The sequence below is a fragment of the Cheilinus undulatus genome, linkage group 21, assembly GCF_018320785.1.
Source record: "Cheilinus undulatus linkage group 21, ASM1832078v1, whole genome shotgun sequence".
NCBI classification, from domain to species: domain Eukaryota; kingdom Metazoa; phylum Chordata; class Actinopteri; order Labriformes; family Labridae; genus Cheilinus; species Cheilinus undulatus.
The window spans coordinates 34,417,316-34,438,491 of NC_054885.1; the positions used below are offsets into that span (position 1 = coordinate 34,417,316).

Genomic DNA, 21,176 nt, shown 5'->3' on the forward strand with positions numbered 1-21,176 from the left:
TGCACGAGTTGAACCACAAGAACAACAGCGGACTACAGGGCTTTGATGAAGCTACTGAGCTTATTATGGCTTTTACAGCCAAATCTGATGCTCCTTTACCACCACTGCGAACAGCAGACACCAGATGTTCTTAAATCCATCACAGAAAACAACCAGAAGGGAAACTAGGAGAAAGTTTGTGGCCTTTTTCTGTAATCTTCTTCTGTCTTTTGTTGCATTTCTGTGGAAGTGTTACAGCGCCACTTACAGGCTTGGCAAATATACTATAACGTTTTCAGTCGTTTTCGGTGGTTCTGTGCTTACGCGTACATTTCTTGAAACAATCCCCTATTTACAGAAAACTTTTTCAAAATGAAACGGAAATATATCGTTTTCATCTCTGTGTGGACAAGGCCTCAGGTGGTTCAGGTTTCTGATCAGGATGCCTCCTGGTCGCTTCCCTTTGGAGGCTTCAGGGCATGCCCAACTGGGAGTAGAACTTGGGGCAGACCCAGAACTTCCTTGAAGGAATTATACAACCTGTTTGGCCAGGGAATGCCTTGAAATCCGGGATGTCTGGGTTGATTTTTTAAGCCAGTTGCCACCACAGCCAGGCCTCAGAAAAGCTGAAGGAAATGGATGAATGTTGTGAAGAAAGTTAAACATTTTTCCTGCAACACAAATACATCTAAAAATGCCCCATTTGTGAGTTTGGAAGTTCTTTCATACCATATAAAAGGTGGTTGAAAACAAGTGGGCAACAGGACTTCAGATTAGTCATCCCCATTGGTGTGATTATGTCGAATATGTAAACTCATCTACTAGCCCACCTTTTACCCAATGTGTTTAGCTCCTAAAGTACCCAGACTCAAACTTTGTAAGTCGTTGGTCAGACTAAGAAGAAGGTCTTTTGAAGAAAAGGTAATAGTACCAATTAAAAGTTGGAAACTTTGTCGGTAACACCCAGGCCAGTTGATCTTGGTGTTGTTCCTTTATAGCCTAACATGAGCTTTTTACTTGCACTGATTGCTTTGATGCTTCAAAAATGGTGAAAGTAGAGTTCATTTGTGAAGGTTATCTTGATGAGTCATGACCAGAGCTTTTTCTCAGCAATAATCCATAAACCCATTAGAAAATCCGGCTGGCTTTTGAACCCACATGGTGCCAACTACAGCACTCTATTTCTTCAGAGACTCTTATTGTAACTTTAACTGGAGCCATGGCAGGAATCATCTCTGTCAATCCCACCCAAAGTCTTGTCCACTCATCTGGTAAAAGCGGTGGTTAAAGGGTCTGTAGAAGTCTCTGAGTCTCTGCAGGACCTCAGTGGGAATGTTCGGATGAGGTCTCCCTTTAGACTTCCCGAGGCAGCGAGGTCTGCTGCTCCCCTCGGGCTTCTTCAGGCAGGGGAAACCTTTGGTCTGATTGAAGTAGAAGTGTTTGTCTGATACCACTCTCTTCAGGCCCAGGAAATCCTGAACCCGACCCATCTCCCCAGCCGGATCTGACACCAGCCGCTCGCCACTCACAAACAGGAAATGAGACAAGGGGAAGTGCTGGAGCCAGTTCTCCAGGTGTTTGGCATAGAGCCCGATTCGTACGGCACTCCACGAGGTGTCGATCAGACCATTGGAGGAGTTTTTTAAAGCCAGGCTCTGGAATGAAGGTAGACCTGGGTTCTTGGAGAGTGTCTGAGTGTAGTCAGAAACAGCCCGAGTCACGGGATCCCTGACCACCACGATGAGCTTGGTTTGGCAGTTCATGGTGCAGACACGGCCAGGAGCCTCCTTAGTGACGAAGTAGCTGGGGGTCTTCTCCATGGTGATCTGGCCATCAAGGGTCCGAGGCATCAGGGTCCTGGAAGACAAGGAGAAAGAGGTCAGACATGGATTATCTACTAGATTCTATTCTGAGTGTGCTGTGCTTTTTGCATCCAAAGTCTATCCATCCATTTCCTATACAGTTTATCCCGTTGGGGGGGAGCTGGAGCCTATCCCAGCTGTCATTGGGCGAGAGGTGGGGTACACCCTGGACTGGTCGCCAGTCATATAGAGACAAACAACCAGGCACGCTCACATTCACACCCACGGCCAATTTAGAGTAATCAGTTAACCTAATGAGCATGTCTTTGGTGGTGGGAGGAAGCCAGAGTACTCGGAGAGAACCCACGCATGCACGGGGAGAACATGCAAACTCCTCACAGAAAGGTCCTGACCAGGGAGCGAACCCAAAAACTTCAGAAAGTTTCCAGGAGTTTTGTGCAAACGCAAGCACTCTACAGTGAATGGGCTCTATATTTCTTAATAGCCTATTCTTAAATCGTTTTCTGTTCACATCTGTGATGCAAATGGTTGACAGGTGTAACAGCACGCCCCCTAACTAGCTAAGCCATGATTGGAGAATATTTCCCTAACCCCTCTGCAAATGGTCCATTCCCTGTAATATTCACAGCTCAGTTGTTGGTGACAGAAAATCTTCCTAAAATAACTAAAAATAAATCTCTCTTTTCTACTGAAAGAATTCTTGTCATCAAAATTTTGATCTGGAACTCATAAAACATGCAGAGAATGTATTGGTTTCAAACGAAGCCACATGAAGGCTCTTTGTTTCCAGTAATCCTGTGAACAACAGATGATTCATTTATGTCACACTTATCGCTCTTTGTTTGATTCTCATGCAAAACAATTTGTCTCTGAAATCCAAATCCACCACAACTCTGCTCCATCAGTGTCCGATTTAAACGAACAAACGTCAGATCTTTTGAATACCCCGTTACCCACAATGTCTGTGCACCAGACTGAGCTGAAATGAAAGCAACATGTGTGACTACAAACAGGATGAACAAAGAGTTTATATGACAACAGGTGCACACAGTTGGAGCAATATTAAAGACCCGAGGACTTCTGTGCCGCTGCAAGGTATGCAAACAGTGAAAGTACGCTGGTCTGTTATCAAGGTGTAGCTGCTTAGAAGCTACAGTTTGGTACAAGGTCACTGCAAGGTCACTGTGACTTTTGACCACTAAAATCTAATTAGTTTACCCCTAAGTCTCAGTGAAGGTTTCTGCTAAATTGGACACAAATCCTTTGAAAATATTTGAAATATTGTGCTTATACTAATAAGATTTGATGTCTTAGTGACCATGACCTTTGACCTCAAAATCTGATTATCCCATCATTGAGTCAGAGTGAACTTTCATGCAAAATGCATGCAAAATTCTAAAGATATTGCGTTCATTAGAAGGGCCTGCATGGATAAATGAAGCAGAAAACAGATGGTGCCGATGCATCAAAAAGCGCTGGCAAATAAAATCAAAGAGGAAAAATTAAGAAGATGTTTAGACTTCAGATTGCCATAGAGCTGACTGATGCACCATATTAATCTCTAGACTATAGTAGCACATAATTCAACATCTCATCATCCTTCCACATTGCAGCCACATGTTGGACACAGCAGCTGAGCTAAGCTCTTTGACGTCCTGGTTGCACTTCCTGCAGAATTCGGTCTGTTTTGGTCTGTTTGGGTTGTTGCAGGAACTCGTAAGGGGGGTTCAGGGTTGTGGTGGGGGGTTCACTTTGCTCCTGCAGGAAGAAGGGGAGGGGATCTGTAGGAAATAGCTGTTAAGTGGTTCTTGAGGCTTTGTGGTTTTGACTCATCAGGCGAATGGTAAGTGGATGTTCAGGCCTTACAGCAGGGCTCAGAGGAGCCGTCTGGGGGCCTCGTACATAAACACACTTTGGTGTAAAAGGCTTTAATCACAGATTTGGGGGTTGCTTTAATGTTTTGTGTTTATAATGTGTTTACATTATCTCTTTATGTTAGAAAAGTAGGACTGTGGAGTAGATGGTGGTGCCTTTAAAGACGCAGTTGCACCAATTGAACGGAACCTTGATGGGGCAGTTTCACAAATTTGATGGAGAAATGGGGCTGGAAGTTTCTGTGAAGGTGCTTTACAACCTATTCATTTATAAACATTTAGTCAAAGACTGAAATGAGGGGACTGCTAAAGGAATGAAATCATTTCATGTTTGCCATCAACTTTTTGAAGCTTTGGAGCATCTTTTTGGTTATTTGTTCTGCACTCTTTCAATCTCAGAAGCTTTATTTCTATATAAAAGATGCAGTTTGTTCAGTGAAAACTTGATGAAATAACTGTAAATCTTAAACTCAGCACCAGAGAGTAAAAGTAGGAGAGTAGACACAAAGCTGGGGAGCAAAACAGAAACATCAACGTTTAAGAACACAAGCTCAGAAGGATTTCAGGGGTAATTAGCCTGACATTTTCAGAATTGTATTTATGATTTTAAAAATGAAGCAAAAAAAGAGAACAGTTCCTCAGGTGTCTACTTGAGGAAGTGTCACTAGAAGTACTGAAAGTCCCGTATACAGGCGTCCATACCGGGGCTAGGAAGGAGCTACTATTCAACTTCCACACTCTCACCATCCACAGATGCAGACTTGATGGCAGCATCCAAGGCATCCCCAAACTCCTGGATCTTTCTTTGGCTCCTCAGATGTGCATACCCAACACTTCAGCCTACCTCTTTTAGCAAGACTAGAGCCCCCACAAGGAGATCTACAGTCTCAGCAAGTACCACAGAATAACCAGCAAAGTCCAGATCTGGACATCACCAAATTACACTCCACACACATTTCACAAGACCCCCCTCAGCTCTACCTAGTCTGTAATACAGATAAGAAGTTACTCTCAGTTTCTATATGGTTGCTGCCGTGGACTTGACTCCTTAGTAGGACTGTGCGGTGTTCAGTTTTTAAAGCGTGAAGTCTTAAAAATCTGGCCTGTTTTTAATCTGGCATTTATAAAGGGGCACTAGGAGTGATTTATAGTTTTAAAAAGTTACATTGGGACAGAGGCTCAAATGAATTCCCCCCCCCCCTTCCTCACTGTGCAGTAGTGCATATTCTCTCTTTTACTCCCTTGTTTGGATGTTATTTGAGAGATTAAAAAAAATAAAACACAGTGTAGTTTGTGCTTTTAAACAGGGAAAAATTGCCGTAAGTATTATCTATTTTCACATTCAACTATGGCAAGCTATTTCGGGCTCTAGCTCTACAGCAGACGTGGCCAAACTATGGCCTGGGGGCCAAATGTGGCCCACGGCCCATTTTTGATTGCCCCCCAAAATTCTTTAAATTAAATCAAATATGGCTTTCAAGCATGAAGCTTGTGCTAGACTGTATTATTCTTCTTAGTTTCAGCACAAGGCTGTGCTACCATGCTAATACTGAAAACAAACATTTTGACAACAAGTTTGAATGTTTTTATAAGGACTTAATTGAGATGCTATAAATACCAAACATATTGGCAACCAAAATAATGAAGATATCTTGACTTATAACGCCCTAATGGATTATAGCAGCAAATAGCAGCACCAATGATGTTCCAGGGGTGGAGCCAGTGGTAGCCAGAGCCGACCGGGGCCCCCTGAAATCTGAACGGCCTCCCCAAAATTCTCAAAATTATTGGCTATTTGCCTTGTCAGCCGTCAACTAGCCATTTAAGCATACCCAATCACTGAGCATATCTTATCTATCTATCTACATTAGATTGGTTTTACTCATTTAAATGCCCTAAAAGTGAGGTATATGAAAATGCCCCCACCATCCATATATATTTCTGTATGTGGACCCCAATGGAAAAACTTTGGACACCCCTGCTCTACAGGAAGCAAATAAAAAGTTACAGACCACTTTAGCACCCAAAATAACAAGAACCGGTAAACTTTATCTACAAATACTATTAAAAAGGGTTAACATAAGATTAAACATTTTGAAGTCTGTTGTGGTGCTGCAACTGGAAAGGGACACACATTTTTGGGGCGATTGTTATCAAAATGAGCTAAATACTCTGCACCTTCTTTAGGATCAGAATTAAAGCAATACTGTTGTTATTTCTAAACAGCCCAGGATACTGTATTACCATGTTCCTACTCCACAGTCCACCACAGTGACCAAATGACAGACACCACTCAGGCTTTGTTGAATATTTTCTAATATCAATGTGGATATTGCCTTTTGGAAGTTTTTCATCTTCTAAGGTTCCGCTCGATGACAAGCTTAATCTTGCAGGTTTCTCCAAAACTGCCATTTTTTAGCAGAACAAAAGTTAAAACTGTATGCAAAAGTGATTTTTAAAAGATGTGCAAAGTGTGTCCAGTTTAAGGAAAACCATCTTATTACTCTATTTGTAGGATCCATGATCATGATAGTAAGAAGTGACCCTCAAAAAGTTTCCTTTTTCTCTTCACGTTTAAACATTTAAATCCACTCCCATTAAATGATCCCCTTGATAAAAGACCATTAATTGATTATCATCCAACTCCTAGAGCTGTAAATGGCCTATCACTGCCTGTCTGCCCCCCGTTTCTCTGTGTCTGATCAATATGTCTGTCTCCGTATGACTGATTGTTCTCCGTGTGCTCGTGTCTCGGTGCACATCACATAAACACGTAAAGAGCGTAGAGGTGTCAGTGTTTACTGATGAGAATGTGAGCATCTCTTCTCTCATCTGTACTCTTGGATTTGTCCTTCACTTCTTCACACAAGTGTCACTTCAGTAATTGACCATTAGTCGTCTTTCCATATTCATGAATACTTAATGAGTTGTGGTTTCTCCTCCCCTCTCTCTCTCTGTCCCTATCTCCCCAATCACTATCATCAGAAAATCAATATTCAGCATTTTCAATCATAAATCCGATCCTGCATGTCAGGAGGAACTGTAAACAGGTCAGGGATGATTAATCTCATATCAATGTGGTCATACGTGTAAATCTTTAATGCTAACAAATGCAGAGGCATCTTTCAAGCACAGGAAAAAAGCTTCTATTTGTGCAGACTTGTTTTAATTTAGCCTGGTTTTGTAAAACTTTGCTGACAGGCCACTATAGCCTGAACTCTGCTGCTTAAAGGATGTCGAGCATTTCTACCCTGAAGTGCTGTAGTGATTACAAGACTGATATGCTGATGGCAGTCTGGATCCAGAGATGTAAAACTTACAGAGGAAACAAGGATGTGGGCAAGAGACTTCCTGCCCATGAGATTATGAGCTCTCCTGCTGAAGACCTGCAGCTACATCCCCTAGTGTGCAGACAGGAGGCTTTCTGCTCAGAAAGTAGCAGAAAAATATCCTCAAAATTCAATTATCATGTCATTTTCATACAGAAAGCAGAGCTTAAGTTTCACAAGTTGTTTTATGTTCATTTTCTGGGCCATATGCATTAAAGATGGTCCAGATCTTTCAGCTGAGTCCAAATTAATGAGGCAGTGGAAAAATCAAGGCCATAAAAGTAAGAGAGAGAGCAAACAACAAGCTGAGTGAAAACATTTCCGAGCAGAGGATTATAAGAGGAGCCTGAGGGCCACAGCCAGGCCGTCAGGAAGACAGGACGAGTGTGGGAACCTCAATTTACACCTTCATGCCTGAGTGAAACGTGAGGAGTTTTCAACGATTCACTCCTGAAGATTCAAGACTCAAGGCAAGCTGCCCCCAAATCCTCATGTGTTCACGCATAAACCTCACAGTGGAATACTTTCAGTGTCGGATTAGGGGTATCAGGTGATAAATGACTTGAAAAAACACCCTGGTGATGCTATAATGAATGATTTTGCATATCATTACTCAACATTACTGGGAGTAGTTGGTGCTAACTCACATCAATTATGGACCATCTGGACGCTCTCTACATTATTTTGGTTCTTTGGCTGTCTAGAGCCCAGTTAAGACCAAAGATGTGTAAAGAGACAGGGTTAACCTTTGAACTACTCATGACATTCTATGACCCTAACTCCAAAAAAGTTGGGACGCTGTGTAAAATGTAAATAAAAACAGAATGCAATGATTTGTAAACCTCATAAATCCATATTTTATTCACAAAAGAACAGCAGCACATCTAAAAAAAGTAGGACAGGGCCGTGTTTACCATTGCATAGCCTCCTATCTTCAGTCTGTGAACGTCTGGGAAGTGAGGAGACGAGCTGCTTGAATTAAAGCCGAGAATTGTTGTCTGGTGTAGGACTTTAGCTGCTCAACAGTACTGGGTCTTCTTTGCTTGAGTTTTGGTTTAATGAGCTCCAAATGTTTTCTGTGGTGAAAGTACTGCAAGCAGGCCAGTTCAGCATCTGGACTCTTTGATTGTGAAGCTATGATGTTGTGATGGATGTGATATGTGGTTTAGCATATGTTACTCTAAAATCTCTGTCTACTTTTCAGCATTGATAGTGCTTTTTCAGACGTGTAAGCTATCCATGCCATAGGCACTAATGCAACCCCATACCATCAGAGATGCTGGCTTTAGAAGTATGTGCTGATAACAAGCAGGATGGTCCCTCTCCTCTTTAATCCACAGGACAGGTACAGAGTTTCCAAAAAGAATTTACACGTTTTGATTTATCTGACCACAGAACAGTTTTCCATTTTGCCTCAGTCCATTTTAAATGAGCTTTGGCACAGAGACAATGGCTGTGTTTCTGGGTCATGCACACATATGGCTTCTTCTTTGCATGATGGAGCTTTAACTTGCATTTGTGGATGGCACAGTGAACGGTGCTGGCAGACAGTGATTGCTGGAGGTGTTCCTGAGCCTGTGCAGTGATTTCCAGGACAGAATCATGCCTGTTTTTAATGCGGTGCCGCCTTAGGGCCCGAATATCACCAGCATCCAATGGCCTTCAGCCTTGTCCCCTCCTACAGAGATCTCTCTAGGTTCTCTGAATCTTTGATTCCAAAGATGGTGGGACATTCTTTGCAATTTTACGATGAGGTACATTTTTTCTAAAATTGTTCTACAATTTTAAGATGCAATTTTTTTTCCAGATTGGTGAACCTCCACTCATCTTTACTTCTGAGAGGCTCTGCCTCTCTAAAATGCTCCTCTTATACTCAGTCATGTTACTAACTTGTTGCAATTAACCTTATAAGTTTGTGAAATGCTCCACCAGCTGTTTTCATTAGAACAATTACTTTTCCAGCTGTTTTGTTGCCCTGCTCCTACGTTTTTAGATGTGTTTCTCCCATCAAATTAAAAATGAGCAAATATTTTCCTGAAATGGTTAAATGTCTCATTTTTAACATCTGATATGTTGTTTATGTTCTAATGTGAATAAAAATGGGTTTATGAGATTTGAAAATCATTGCATTCTAACATATATTTAGCACAGTGTCCCAACTTTTTTGAATCAGGGTTTTACAGATATAGGGTCATCAATATCAGATATATCGGTAACACATAGGTAATACATTGGCTGCATCAGTGCATGTTCATGTTGATACTGTATCACTATGAACTCTGCTCACTAAAGGAGTCGTCATTGTCTGCAGGATAATAAGGCCGAACGCCGCCATACTGTCTCCATGTTTTTGTCTGCAGAGAAACCTGAGCAAAGCGACCAGGCCTCAGAGTGTCACAACAGCCGACGCCGAGTAAAAAACAGTCACATGTATGAAAAATGTAGCCTGGGGAAGAGCTTGAGACTTATAAAGTTTTGAACATTAGAACACTGAAGTAGCGACAAACACAAACACCAGGACTCCGCCTGGAGGTGAATCTGAAAAGCTTTAGAGACCTGCAGAGAGAAGAAGTAAATGGTTTGATCTCTCTAGGAAATCCACACAAGCAAAGAAGACTTCTCCCACGCAGATTTGAATACATCATTATTGGATGATTTTAGGTGAATAATGATGCAGTAATGGAGGAAGGGGAGGCTTTTCTCTACAGGAGGTTTGCTAAAGTGCTTCTCTTTCATATCATAATCTTTGCTGGTTTACAGTAGGATTCAATCACAAGGAGCTGCTAGTGCGTGTATGCACGGGGATTAGGACGGGGTAAAAACTAGCAAGACTTGTTAAAGAAGTAAAATACTTCCTGTTGGGTGAATATTCACTTTATATGTAGATTTAGTCAAAGTTAGGGCCTTTAGCAGTAACTTTGAAATGTCAAAAGATGTTTGGATTAATGTTCTTTCAGATTCAATACAGGCCAACCAGAACATATGATGCAGACTGCGCTGCTACAGGGACCAAACTACATCATAATGCCCGCCCCCAGCAGGGGAGCAACTATCAGAAGTAAATGTTACATTTTTCCACCAAGAAAGACTCTTACTGTGGTTCAATGCTCTTCTGTTAATAGAGATGTTGTCCATTTGTGATAAAACTGCTGCTACAGCTCTAATCCATTCACCGGTTACCATTGTTTACCAGCTTGCAGTAAAACTAAACCCACCTGTTGCTCCCACCTATTTCTCCTAAAATGGCTCTGATTGGTCCGGTCATTTTCCACCAATAAACACTTCAGCTTGAAGCTCTGCAGGATGGATCTGCCTCATGTTAGAGATGGAATCTGGTTAGTCCATCAGCAAGGCGACTGTGTATGTGTCAAAACACCAATGCTCATTTTTTCTCATGAAAAGCAGCAACTAACAAATTAAGAATAGTTGAACCCTCTGAGACCAGTGTTGTTGTCTACAACAACAACAAAAAAAGACCTGTTATTGAAAGTTAAATAACTTTTAAACCATAACTCTTAGCCACTTACTTGATCTTTCCCTGTGAAAACCCTCTGTTGTGCCATTCTAATGACGCTGTCCACGCCTTCACAGCTCTTACAGAACATTTTCTAGCCAGCCTGGGACTTGCTAGACTTTCCTGGGTCTTTAAAGATCAAATCCACATCAGTCACTCTGACATTAGACATAATTTTTATCCATTTATAACTCATTTTTTGACTGTTCCTGTAGCTAGCAGGGTTGGCGTGCTGCTATATTGTCTGTATGTATCCCAGAATGCATTGTGACTGAGCTGTGACAACCAATGGGAGGCTGTTCTGTCATCATGTCATGACACTTAGAAACTGCAGAACAGAGCCTGAATGACTCATAATAGAGAGAAAGAGACACAGAGAGGCTGTGACGTGGCCCTCAGAGCCCCTGCACTCCAAATAATGACTCAAATTCCCAAAGGCGCAGGACTTTTTTGTAAAAATCTGAATATTTTGAAGATTTTTTGTCACAGATCGATTGTTTTTTAATGCTTTGGTCCCAAAGAGATGGAAGAAACATTCTGATAGTTTTTTATTTTATTTCTATAGTCCCATAACTTTTTTTAAATTCCAGTGAATTTCTGCAGCACATATATTATTATTGCCCTGATTGTCCTGAAGAAGAGGATGTTTGGAGCCTGACTGTGCACCACTGCTTTTTAAGACAAAAAGTCTAGGAAACACACATGGTTACAAAAGTATCATTAGATTCAGAGGGCTGATTTCCAAGGTTCCAAGTGCTTTTTCTAGTAGGTTTTTGACATTTTGATAAAATAGATGTTCACAACTGTGCCAAGCATTCAAAGTGTGAAAGTAAAAATGTTCCTTCCTCTTAAAAACTGAATTAAACTGCTGACCAAAATATAATAAAACAGTATTTCTTTGTGATTCAGGGTACCATGGATACCCTTCCTGAAGTTATCAGTTTGATGTTTTTCTTCTGTGGAAATGGCAGAGAAATGGAGCATGACTACCAACTATGTGAAATATTCCATCCTGGCCAACTGAAACAAACCGTTATTTCTTCACACCGGATTTTTCTCACCAGCGGACTGAAGTCCAAAACTGAAACGACACAACTGAAACCTCCCAAAGGTTTTATGGCCGTCCCTTAATGCACCACAAATTGTTCTAATCTCAGCCATATGGGGTGTGACTGTGGGCCTTTTCCAATCCATATAACACCACCTAGACCCGACTCCAGCCAAAACCCACCGCCATTAAAACACAATACAGCTCAAAACTACAGAGACCACTTCCTGGTCTGTTACACCAATCAGACGTGTTCAGCCTCAGCGCTAATGGGCTTGAGGCTCCACGCTGAACGAGGTGTTGGGAAAATCACCCTCACTCTGGAAAAACGGGGTTCAAGTCAACTTTCACTGCTTCAGATGTAAGAAATCCAGACCAACATGGAAAATGTTTGAGACAAACATGTATGGATGTAGTGGTAGGATGAGTTGAAGCTTCTTTAGGAGTTTTTATCTGGTCCTAAAACAGGCTGACATCAACACTGGACTAAAAAAGCACACAAGACAACCAACGATTTGATAAATAATATCTGGTCATAATAATGTCTGAACTCTGTGCTATAAGAAGGGTAACAGACAAGGTGAGTGAAGAAACTTTTACTTTTTTATGCAAAAAATATCTGCTAAAAGAGACAGGTTTTACTAAAGAAGAAAGCAGGATGGTATGAAAATGTCCACTAGGGATGTAACAGTTCACAGAGGTCATGGTTTGGTTGATATCTCAGTTTTAGGGTCCAGTTTTGGTTAATTGAGAAAAAAAAATGGATCTATAACTCTAGGTTTCATTTAATAAATTCAAACCCATATTCATTGGTTAAGTGACTGTAGTGCTTACAGTTGCAAATTACTTTTCTAGCTCAGTATTAAACAACATTGTTAACGTTAAAGTGTTACATTGTTTGCATTGTAATGGAGCCTGAGCAGCGCACTTAAAAACACACTTGTAGCCAGTGTCCTCTACTGCTGCATATCCACATGTAGCCTTTCAAATTTATTAGCTACAGTATTGTATACTACCCTCTCTGCTTTCATTTCCAGAGCCTTTTTAGAATCAGTGCCAAAAAGTTGAGGAGAGTGAGAAAAAGCTTGCTGGTCTTGTGGCTCCACTGCTCTTGCAACTGGCACTTAGAAGCAAACACAACATACCTGTGCTCCTCAGAAAGGATAAGCACTCAGCAATGAAGTCCCTAAACCAAGTTAAATCCATATTATTTGCCCACAAAAGTCACCTGTGATGATAGATAGGCAGCAAGCAGTCAACATGTTACCAGGGTTGTAAAGTGGGAACTTCCTTTCGTTGGTGTTTCACCCAATTAAGTCCCACGACACCTCCAGAGGGCTGAACAGTGATCTCCAGTATCCCAAAGCCACCTCACTCCATGCTAGCTCTCACCATCCACCATACCAACATGGAGAAATTCTCTATCTCATCTACCCTACAATGGGGCCAAATAGCATGCCACCTTCAACAGACCCAGGCTTAGCAAGAGGGTGGGAGAAGCAGAGCTCAGAGTTTGAAATGGGCCCTGAAATTTCAGCCTGACTCTACCCGACCTTTAACCTTGCAAAGCAGATGGATACACCCGTTTCCTTGTTTCTCACTGGTGAATCTATCTTGTAAAGCTCCCGTCTGAACAGTTTGGGCCCGGTTAGAAAGTTACAGGACCAATCAGCGACGAGGGGCAGTACTTTCAGGCGCGGCGGAGTCGTGACATATGCAAACAGCAACAAGAGGCAGGTGCCGTTACGGACATTAGCGGGGATGCTGCTAAAGCGCCAGTTTTATCAGAACTTGACGACATTTCTTCATTAAAAGGAGAACAAAAACAGCAGTTTCAAAGATGACAAAAGTCGTGTACTGACATGACTACAGTCACCATGGTTCGTGTTATTCCTCGGTAGCTGCGCACATGCACCTCAGTCGCAGCTACGTCACGTGTTTTGTTGCTCTGATTAAAGATGTGACAAACCATTCATCCAATCACACTCCAATTTTTTTTCAAATCCTCTGCCCTTTCCCAAACGCTTAGTATTAAAGGTTTTCCAGATGGTGTGTCAGGTTAAGTTTGCTGCATGTTGGTTTTGTCTCTCTGCTGTCAAAGCTCTGTCATTCCTCCTATGTTTACAGTAAAACTCTCTACAGGTGACTGGATTCAGTGTATAGTGGAAGCGTGCCGGGAGCTTTTCAAAATAAAAGCATTATGTTCATATGTTCAGAGAGTTTCTCTAAAGAACTGCTAAAGTGGACTTTTACTTTGAAAAGCAAAAACTGGAAAGGCTTTCGTATTGTGTTTACCTTTACATGAACCATGTGGAAACAGAAAGCTTCATGAAGAGAAGACATTTGGGAACCAACTTTATTAAACAGACACATTTTAGCTTGTGGCCTTCATCTGGTTCATCAAGAAACTGATTTCAAACATATTCTGCAGATGTGGACATAAATATTTGCAACAAGAATGTAAATATAGCTCTGTATTCATCATTTTCCTGTCTAGATGGACAGATAACCGCTCATGGTACAAATGAAAAATAGAGGATACCTCAAATTTTAAAATTCTCTGTGTGTGAGACGTGCAGCCTCTCTGAGCTACAGCCCTAACCCTGGCTGCCAGTCTGAAACAGCGGTTACTGCATAGGAAGGGCGAGGAGCGCTGCAGAACTGTGACGTCACACCGCCAGCGTGGACCAAAACATGGCGGCCCTCTGGTGAGTCTATAAACTCAAATGACTCAAAATGCAGATATCTAGTGAGTTTTTTAGTTCAATATACATACAAGAGATACAAAAATCTTTCCAACAAGATGAACTTGTCTGATCATGCAGGGTTCCTTTTAAGGTAAATCATCAAGGGATGAAAAGGCTTGTTTGTAGGATGTTAAAAGGGGGGCATTGAATCAAAAGACAAAAATTATTTAACAGAAAACACTAGCACTAACTTCTTCCTCTGATTTTTAACTGATAATCCTTCATATATTTATTTCTTAATTCTAAAATCAGTTTATCAAGGATCCACTTGATCTGTCTTTGTCCTTGTGTTGCAGCCCTTCAGTGATTTACAGTAAAATTTAATAGAAATCCAATCAGACGTGGCCTTTGGCGTCAGGGTTGGAGGTTAGACGATTGACATGCTTTCAAAATATTGATAGGACCTTTGTGGACTCTTCAATAGAAATGATCGTCCTTTAAATCAGACAAACACCGAGAGTCTAATCATTTGGTTTCCAGGATTTATTCATGAGTCAAAGCTGTTTAACTTAGATGCATGAACTCTATCTGCATCTTTTTTAACTGCATATTCTTAAAGTGGAAAACATTATCAATAAAAAACGACTTAATTCACGGATTAGTCACTCCACCACGTCATGGTGACAAAGCGTGACAATCACAGCCGTTGTACCGTGGAGAGCTGAGGTTTTTCTGTTTCCTGTGGCGGCTCTTAAGTCTCATATGAAACCAATCACTACATGAAGCTCCCATTAAGCCATAAAAACAACAGAAATTCATTAAATCTTTGCCTCATTTTGAGTGCGATTTGTGGTTTTTCCATTCCCCTAATGGGCTCAGATGCTCAGTGAAAATGAGAAGTTCTGACTGGAGAGACGGAGAGGACGGAGCGACTGTGTCAGATAAAAGAGATGGAAAACAGTCATGAATGAGCTTTGTCTCTGACAGTGACACTGGAGCAACATGTGAGAGGGCACTGCTCTGTCTGGTAAATGTCTACAGTTCATATCTGATGGCACACGAGTGTCATCAATCCCTGTTATAGACTATAGACTGTACTAACTCCACTTAAGACAGGAAGAGGAGCAGTGAGAATGTTACTGTCACAAATACTTATGAGTCATTTCTGAAGGCTTTGTTTTCATGCATTTGAGATGAAAAAGAGTAACTGGTTTCAAACAAAAGAGGCCAAGAAACTTGAACTTATCACTGCAACCCTAAAGTGTCTTCAAAATGATGGCCAGGCTCTTATTTTGCATGAGATGAAGCCATAAAACAATCAGTCACTCACAGTCATAAGATTCTGGCGTAATGATTAACACTTCCTAGATATTTCTATTGATCCTGGTTGATATACAAGGATGCAAAGGTCAAAGAGAGAGGAGGGTCGATAAATTAATAATTAAATGAAGGCTGATTGGTGCTTTAGTCAGATTAAATTAATGATTTAGAGAGATGTTTACATCCGTGTGTTTACAGAGAGGAGATCCTGTCAACCTGAGAGCTGCAGAAGAAACTTCAGCGAGGTATCAGGGCGGCTGTTCAGATCAGCGGCCGTCTGTGTGTGTGAGTGGAGGTGTGTGGGTGTGTGTGTGTGTGTGTTTCCAGATGTGACAGAGTCGACCCTCCGTTCTCTGACAGGAGGCTGAAGGAGGACTTGCTGGTTCCACATGGATGTTCCTGTCACTAGAGCTTGTATGAGGGTCGCTGTGGATGACAGCAAACAGATTTCTCCTGTTTTCACGGCTTCAGTGATGACAGGAGGAATCATCTTACAGTGACTTCACTCAGGTCATGTTGCTGCTGTTGTCTCTGTTATTGTTGATACTCCAATCTCTTCCCTCCTCCTGTTTCAGATGAGGGTTTTAGTGACCTTTTTATCTACTTTTTTGTCACTTTTAACCCAATTCTTGGCATTTTTTGCCTCATGTTGCCTCTGCTGACCATTGTTGCCATTATTTACACTTTTAGCACCATTTTTTTTTTTACCAATTTTAACCACTTCACTATTTGTTATGCCCATTTTTACTACTTTTAACACATTTCTGCGGCTTTCCACCTATTTCCCTGCCTCTGTGAACCATTATTTGCCACTTTGAAACATTTTCTCTCACTTTTTAATCAATTTTACCAACCTTTTTCACACAATTCTGCCACAATTCATATGTTATCCCCTTTTACAACTTCTTTTCCTGTTTTTGTCACCTCAGTTAACCGCTTTTCACCACTTTTTAAGCCCATTTTTGCCTATTTTAATTTCTCTGCCTCTGTGAACCCATTTTTACCACTAAAAACCCCCCTTTTTTTGCAAATTTTCCCCAATTTTAAGCCATTTTTGTCCCCTTTAAACCCTTTCCAACACTTTTTCGGTTGTTGTTGCCACTTCTAAACCAATTCTTGGCACTTCATCCTGTTGTTGCCTTTGTTGGCCCATTATTGCAACTAACAACCCATTTTCCCCCATTCCAATGCAGATTTTGCCAATTTTAACTAAACTCCACTATTTGTTATGCTGCTTTTGACACTTTTAATCCATTTCTGCCAATTTCTCTCCTTCTGTGAACCATTTTAATGCTTTTTCTTCCACTTTTTAATCAATTTCACCACCTTTTTTTGTTGCCAATTTTTGCCACTTTTCTGCAATAATTGCAATTTTCTTTCTTTCTTTATTAGGATCCCCATTAGCACTAGCAGAAGCATTGGCTATTCTTCCTGGGCTCCAACACACATAAGGTCATACACATCAACACACAATAAAACATAAACAAACATGATCAAAAACAAAAAAGAAAAAACAAAACAAAAACAGAACCAGCTCCTCAAAAGTATAAAACATATACCTACAGAAGAGAAACTAAATGGCCAAACATGATGCAGAACACTAAGTCATAATCACATTTTAACTCATCAAACTCAATGTCTTTCTACCATCAGATATTACATGCATGCACACACATAGATTTACAACTGTTTTGCTACTTTATCAAATTTTGTCACTTTTTGCCTATTTTTGCTTCTATTTTCTAGGAGGGAAAATGTGGGACTAAACTGATAAAATGTTAATTATTAGATTAACTGACGTCTTAATCTGATGACGACTACAAAGGACTCTAACTTTGATGGTTTAACCAGCCGATCATCCCTAGTGTTTGTGAATTCCCAACCAGGCCTGCCCACAAATTTGTCTCCTCTTTTCTGGTTTGTTTTGTTTAATGTTTACTCTTCTAAATGTAAGAATAATCCTCATGGAAGAATATTATCCAGATAAAATAAAACTATAAAACAATATTCTAAGAACTGATCTCGTGTTTGTTTTTATTTTTTCTTTAAGAAAACTACAAAAATGGTCCCCAGCTTCCAGTTTGATGCTGAGTGTCACCTTGTGCAAAAAACAGCAGATCTGTTAACAATGGGAGAAAAGTTGATGTTACAATCGTTATCATGACTTCAGTAAATTTTAGAGGCCATGTAAGAGCGGCTGCTGCAAAACAAAACTGCAGCACAAAAGCTTCCCAGCTTTACAGCGGGCTGATTAAAGACACAAAACATACCTGGAAACAGCAGGTCTGCCACAGGTATGTGGACTTTAAGACACCCTTTAACATAAAAGAGAAGTAAAGAGGTAAAGCTGGATAAGAGGGAGAATGAGGGAGGCAGAGTGATGATAAAAGGAAAGAGAAGAAGGTGAAAAAGCAGAAGAGAGAAGAGGACGGTGAAGATGTGGTGCATCTGTGCATTTATGAGAAAACTAAAGAGGAAGCCTAAAATTGAGCTCAAATAATCATCAGTGAAAGTGTTTCCAAGTGTCAAACACTCTCATTCAAACATGGCCCAAGGGTTTTAACGGATATGAGGCTGAAAGGATTTAATTTTGAACTATACGCTCTTTCACACGTCTGAAATAGTTTTCAGACTCATGACGAAGCGTTTGGAGCACGCTTGGACCCTCTCCAGGAGCTCGTAGAACATCTGGAGATGATCAGGACCAGCTTCATCCAGACCTTAATCCCTCTCCTTTAGGAACCTAAATCGGCCTAAATTACAGCTCTGATCGGCGCAAATCAGCTGCTGTCAAGGCAAAAGAGGCCCGTGGACATTTAATGTGCCTAAAACTATAAAACATCAGCTTTTGTGGAGCAATGTGAGTTAGCAGTATCAGACTCAATGAACACGTCACAGGAGATAGGAGTCATCACTGAGCCAGGACATGTTAACAGGACGTCATATTGATGTGCTTTAATGGTGTTTAGATGGCTGTCATGATGATGAAGCGCTCCACAGAGACCTGCTCTCAGCTTCTGATCCACAGAGCAGCAAACACAACGAGGATCTGCATTTAAGTGATCTGATATGTCAGTGTATGGACATCTGCTTAGCGACAGGTGACATCAGCACTTCTGCAAAGGTGAGATGACCCTAAAGGCTTCCATACATCATCCTGCTCCATCTGTCTGAGATTGCATCTAAGGCTAAAGCATAAATAGCTACAGTGCCTTAAAAAAGTATTCGCCCCGTGGTTGTTTTACTCTTTGATTGATTTTATAAATTGATACAATTTCACTTTTAACTCTTTAATGTCCAAATGGAAGCAGACGTAACAGCATCTTGTTGTCTTTACACCATTTCTGTTTCCCTGCCACATTCATTTTACCCTCTGCCTTTACAAGCCTTCCATGACCAGCTGCTGAGAAGCATCCCCACAGCATGATGCTGCCACCACCCTGATTCACAGAGGGGATGGTGTGTTTGCCGTCTTGTATGATGGCCAGAAAGCTCCATTTTGGTCTCAACAAACCAATGAACTTTCTCCCTCTTGATCATGGAGTCTCCCACATGCCTTTTGGAGAATTTTAGTCCAGATTAAATCTGTTTTCTTCAACAGTGTCTTTCTCTTTGCCACTCTCCCATAAAGCTTGGAAGAACCCGGCCAACAGTTATCATATGCAGACTCTCTCCCATCTCAGAGTCTCTCTTGGTGGCCTCCCTGACTCTCCTTCTTGCACGGACGCTCAGTTTGTGAGGACGGTCTGATTTAGGCAGATTTATACATGTGCCATATCCCCTCCTTTTTTCATGATGGATTTAACTAAACTCCAGGGGATGTTCAGTGCATTGGAAATGTTTTGTATCAATCCCCTGACTTATACTGTTCAATAACCTTTTCTCTGAATTGTTTGGAGTGTTCCTTTATCTCCTTGGTGTAATGGTAGCCAGGGATACTAATAAACTAGTAACTGAACCTTCTTATTTTGCTACAAATGAAACTGTCTTACCCTGTATCTTGTTTGAAAACATTTTTGATATCTTATAAGCTCCATAAATCACCCAGCCCTAATCAGACTCATACTTTAGGTGCAAAATAACAACAGTATAAAATGCTGATGGCCAATCTAGCTGTGGTGCTTACCACATTTAGGCTTTTGAGATCTATTTGGGCACATTTTCCTCGCAGATTTAAGTATTTTTGCTGCCATTACTGCGCCAAATAAAAAAGTGAACCAATCTCATAAACTTACGCCCATGGGTGCTAATGTATGCTTGTGGGTGAGTCCCCTACCTGTACCACTCCAGACCTCGGTCATAAAATCTGTCGAAGAAGTGAGGCTCCGCGCCGACCGCCCTCACATCCGGATGGATGCGCAGAAACTCCAGCAGGGCGCGAGTTCCTCCTTTCTTCACCCCGATTATAATCGCCTGTGGGAACCTTTTGGTCCCGAAAGTGTTCGACACGGGCATGCCGCTGCTCTGGATGCCCTCCTTTGCGCTGAGAGGACGCAGCTCTCCCTGCGCGTCCACCTGCTCTGCGTCCGTGCGGTTCGCGCTGGGTAGGAGACGCGCCGGAGGTCGCAGCTCATCCAGGACGCGGCGATCACCGTCCAAAACGTCATAGTCCAAAGTTTGCTGGCGGTAGAAGGTCCTCGGAGCGGAATGGCAGAATCCAGAGAGGCAGTAGAAGAAGTATGTGAAGATCAGGACCATGGTAAGAAACACAGAGACTTTGGACAGCGCCTTTCCAAAGTTGAACCTGACTCTGCATCCACTACATCCCATGAGTTCATCTCCTGCTCGGTGCCAAAGAGCCAAAACGGGGACAGCATGCTTCTTTCTCCAGCATTGATCGGTTTAAACTGTTGAATTTATCTCCCAGAACCTGTTGCGCACAAAGTGAAGCAGCACACTGGATCTGTCCGTCATAATCTTTGTCTCTTTTATCCTGAAACGATTCAAATCATCCCCTCCTAATGGAGGAAGTTTTGTCCTATAAGTCTAGAAGTTTATCTAGAGTCAGATGAGACTTCCAGCCTGCTGCATCTGTGCGCTCTGAGGTCTACTACTCTCTCATTCAAGGATTCTCCTCTGTTTTCTTCTACGCCCTTTCTCTTACTCCACCCCTCCCTCCTCTTACTACACATAAACATGCCTGCAAAGAGGCTCTGGCTGTCACTGATGTTTATTTCTATCCAGCTCACATGCTTAAATACATTTATAATTATGAAGATTTATAGACATTTTAATATTTATTTATTTCTAGGATTTATAACAGTTTTAAGTTGCATTTTTATGTGTAGGTGTTAAATCAGGTTTTTAAAGCAACATTATTACCTTTATATAAAGTTTGACTTTTTTCAACAAAAAAATCTCTCTTTGATGTCAAAGTGAAAGCAGATTTCTACAAAGTCATGTCAATTAAATAAAAATATGTAATGTAAACAAATAAGTACTGGTGCTAGTAGTCTCATAATTAGTGAAATAGTGATCACCTGAGTACAGTGAATGTGTCTCAAGTGATTGTAGTATAAAGACACCTGTGTCTGGAAGTTTCAGTCACTGGTTAAGCAGTATTCATTGCTACCATTACACCATAAAGACACAAAAACACTTC

At 41.3% G+C, this 21,176-nt stretch overlaps 1 protein-coding gene across 1 annotated transcript; it reads right to left on the reverse strand.

Moving 5' to 3' along the window:
* Positions 1–1,217: 1,217 nt before the first annotated feature.
* On the reverse strand, positions 1,218–20,344 carry LOC121503647 (heparan sulfate glucosamine 3-O-sulfotransferase 6-like). The gene is made up of 2 exons (XM_041778153.1): positions 19,851–20,344; positions 1,218–1,836 (listed from the first exon to the last, which is right to left on the reverse strand). Exons 1-2 carry the CDS (start codon positions 20,342–20,344, stop codon positions 1,218–1,220), a joined length of 1,113 nt encoding a protein of 370 aa, XP_041634087.1.
* Positions 20,345–21,176: the final 832 nt, after the last annotated feature.

Bases quoted from the DNA above. Each gene is read 5' to 3' on its own strand.
- LOC121503647 (XM_041778153.1), bottom strand. From the start codon at position 20,344: ATGGGATGTAGTGGATGCAGAGTCAGGTTCAACTTTGGAAAGGCGCTG. The intron at 1,837-19,850 runs GTAGGGGACTCA...CTTGTCTTCCAG, and splicing joins CGAGGTCTGGAGTGGTACAG to GACCCTGATGCCTCGGACCC.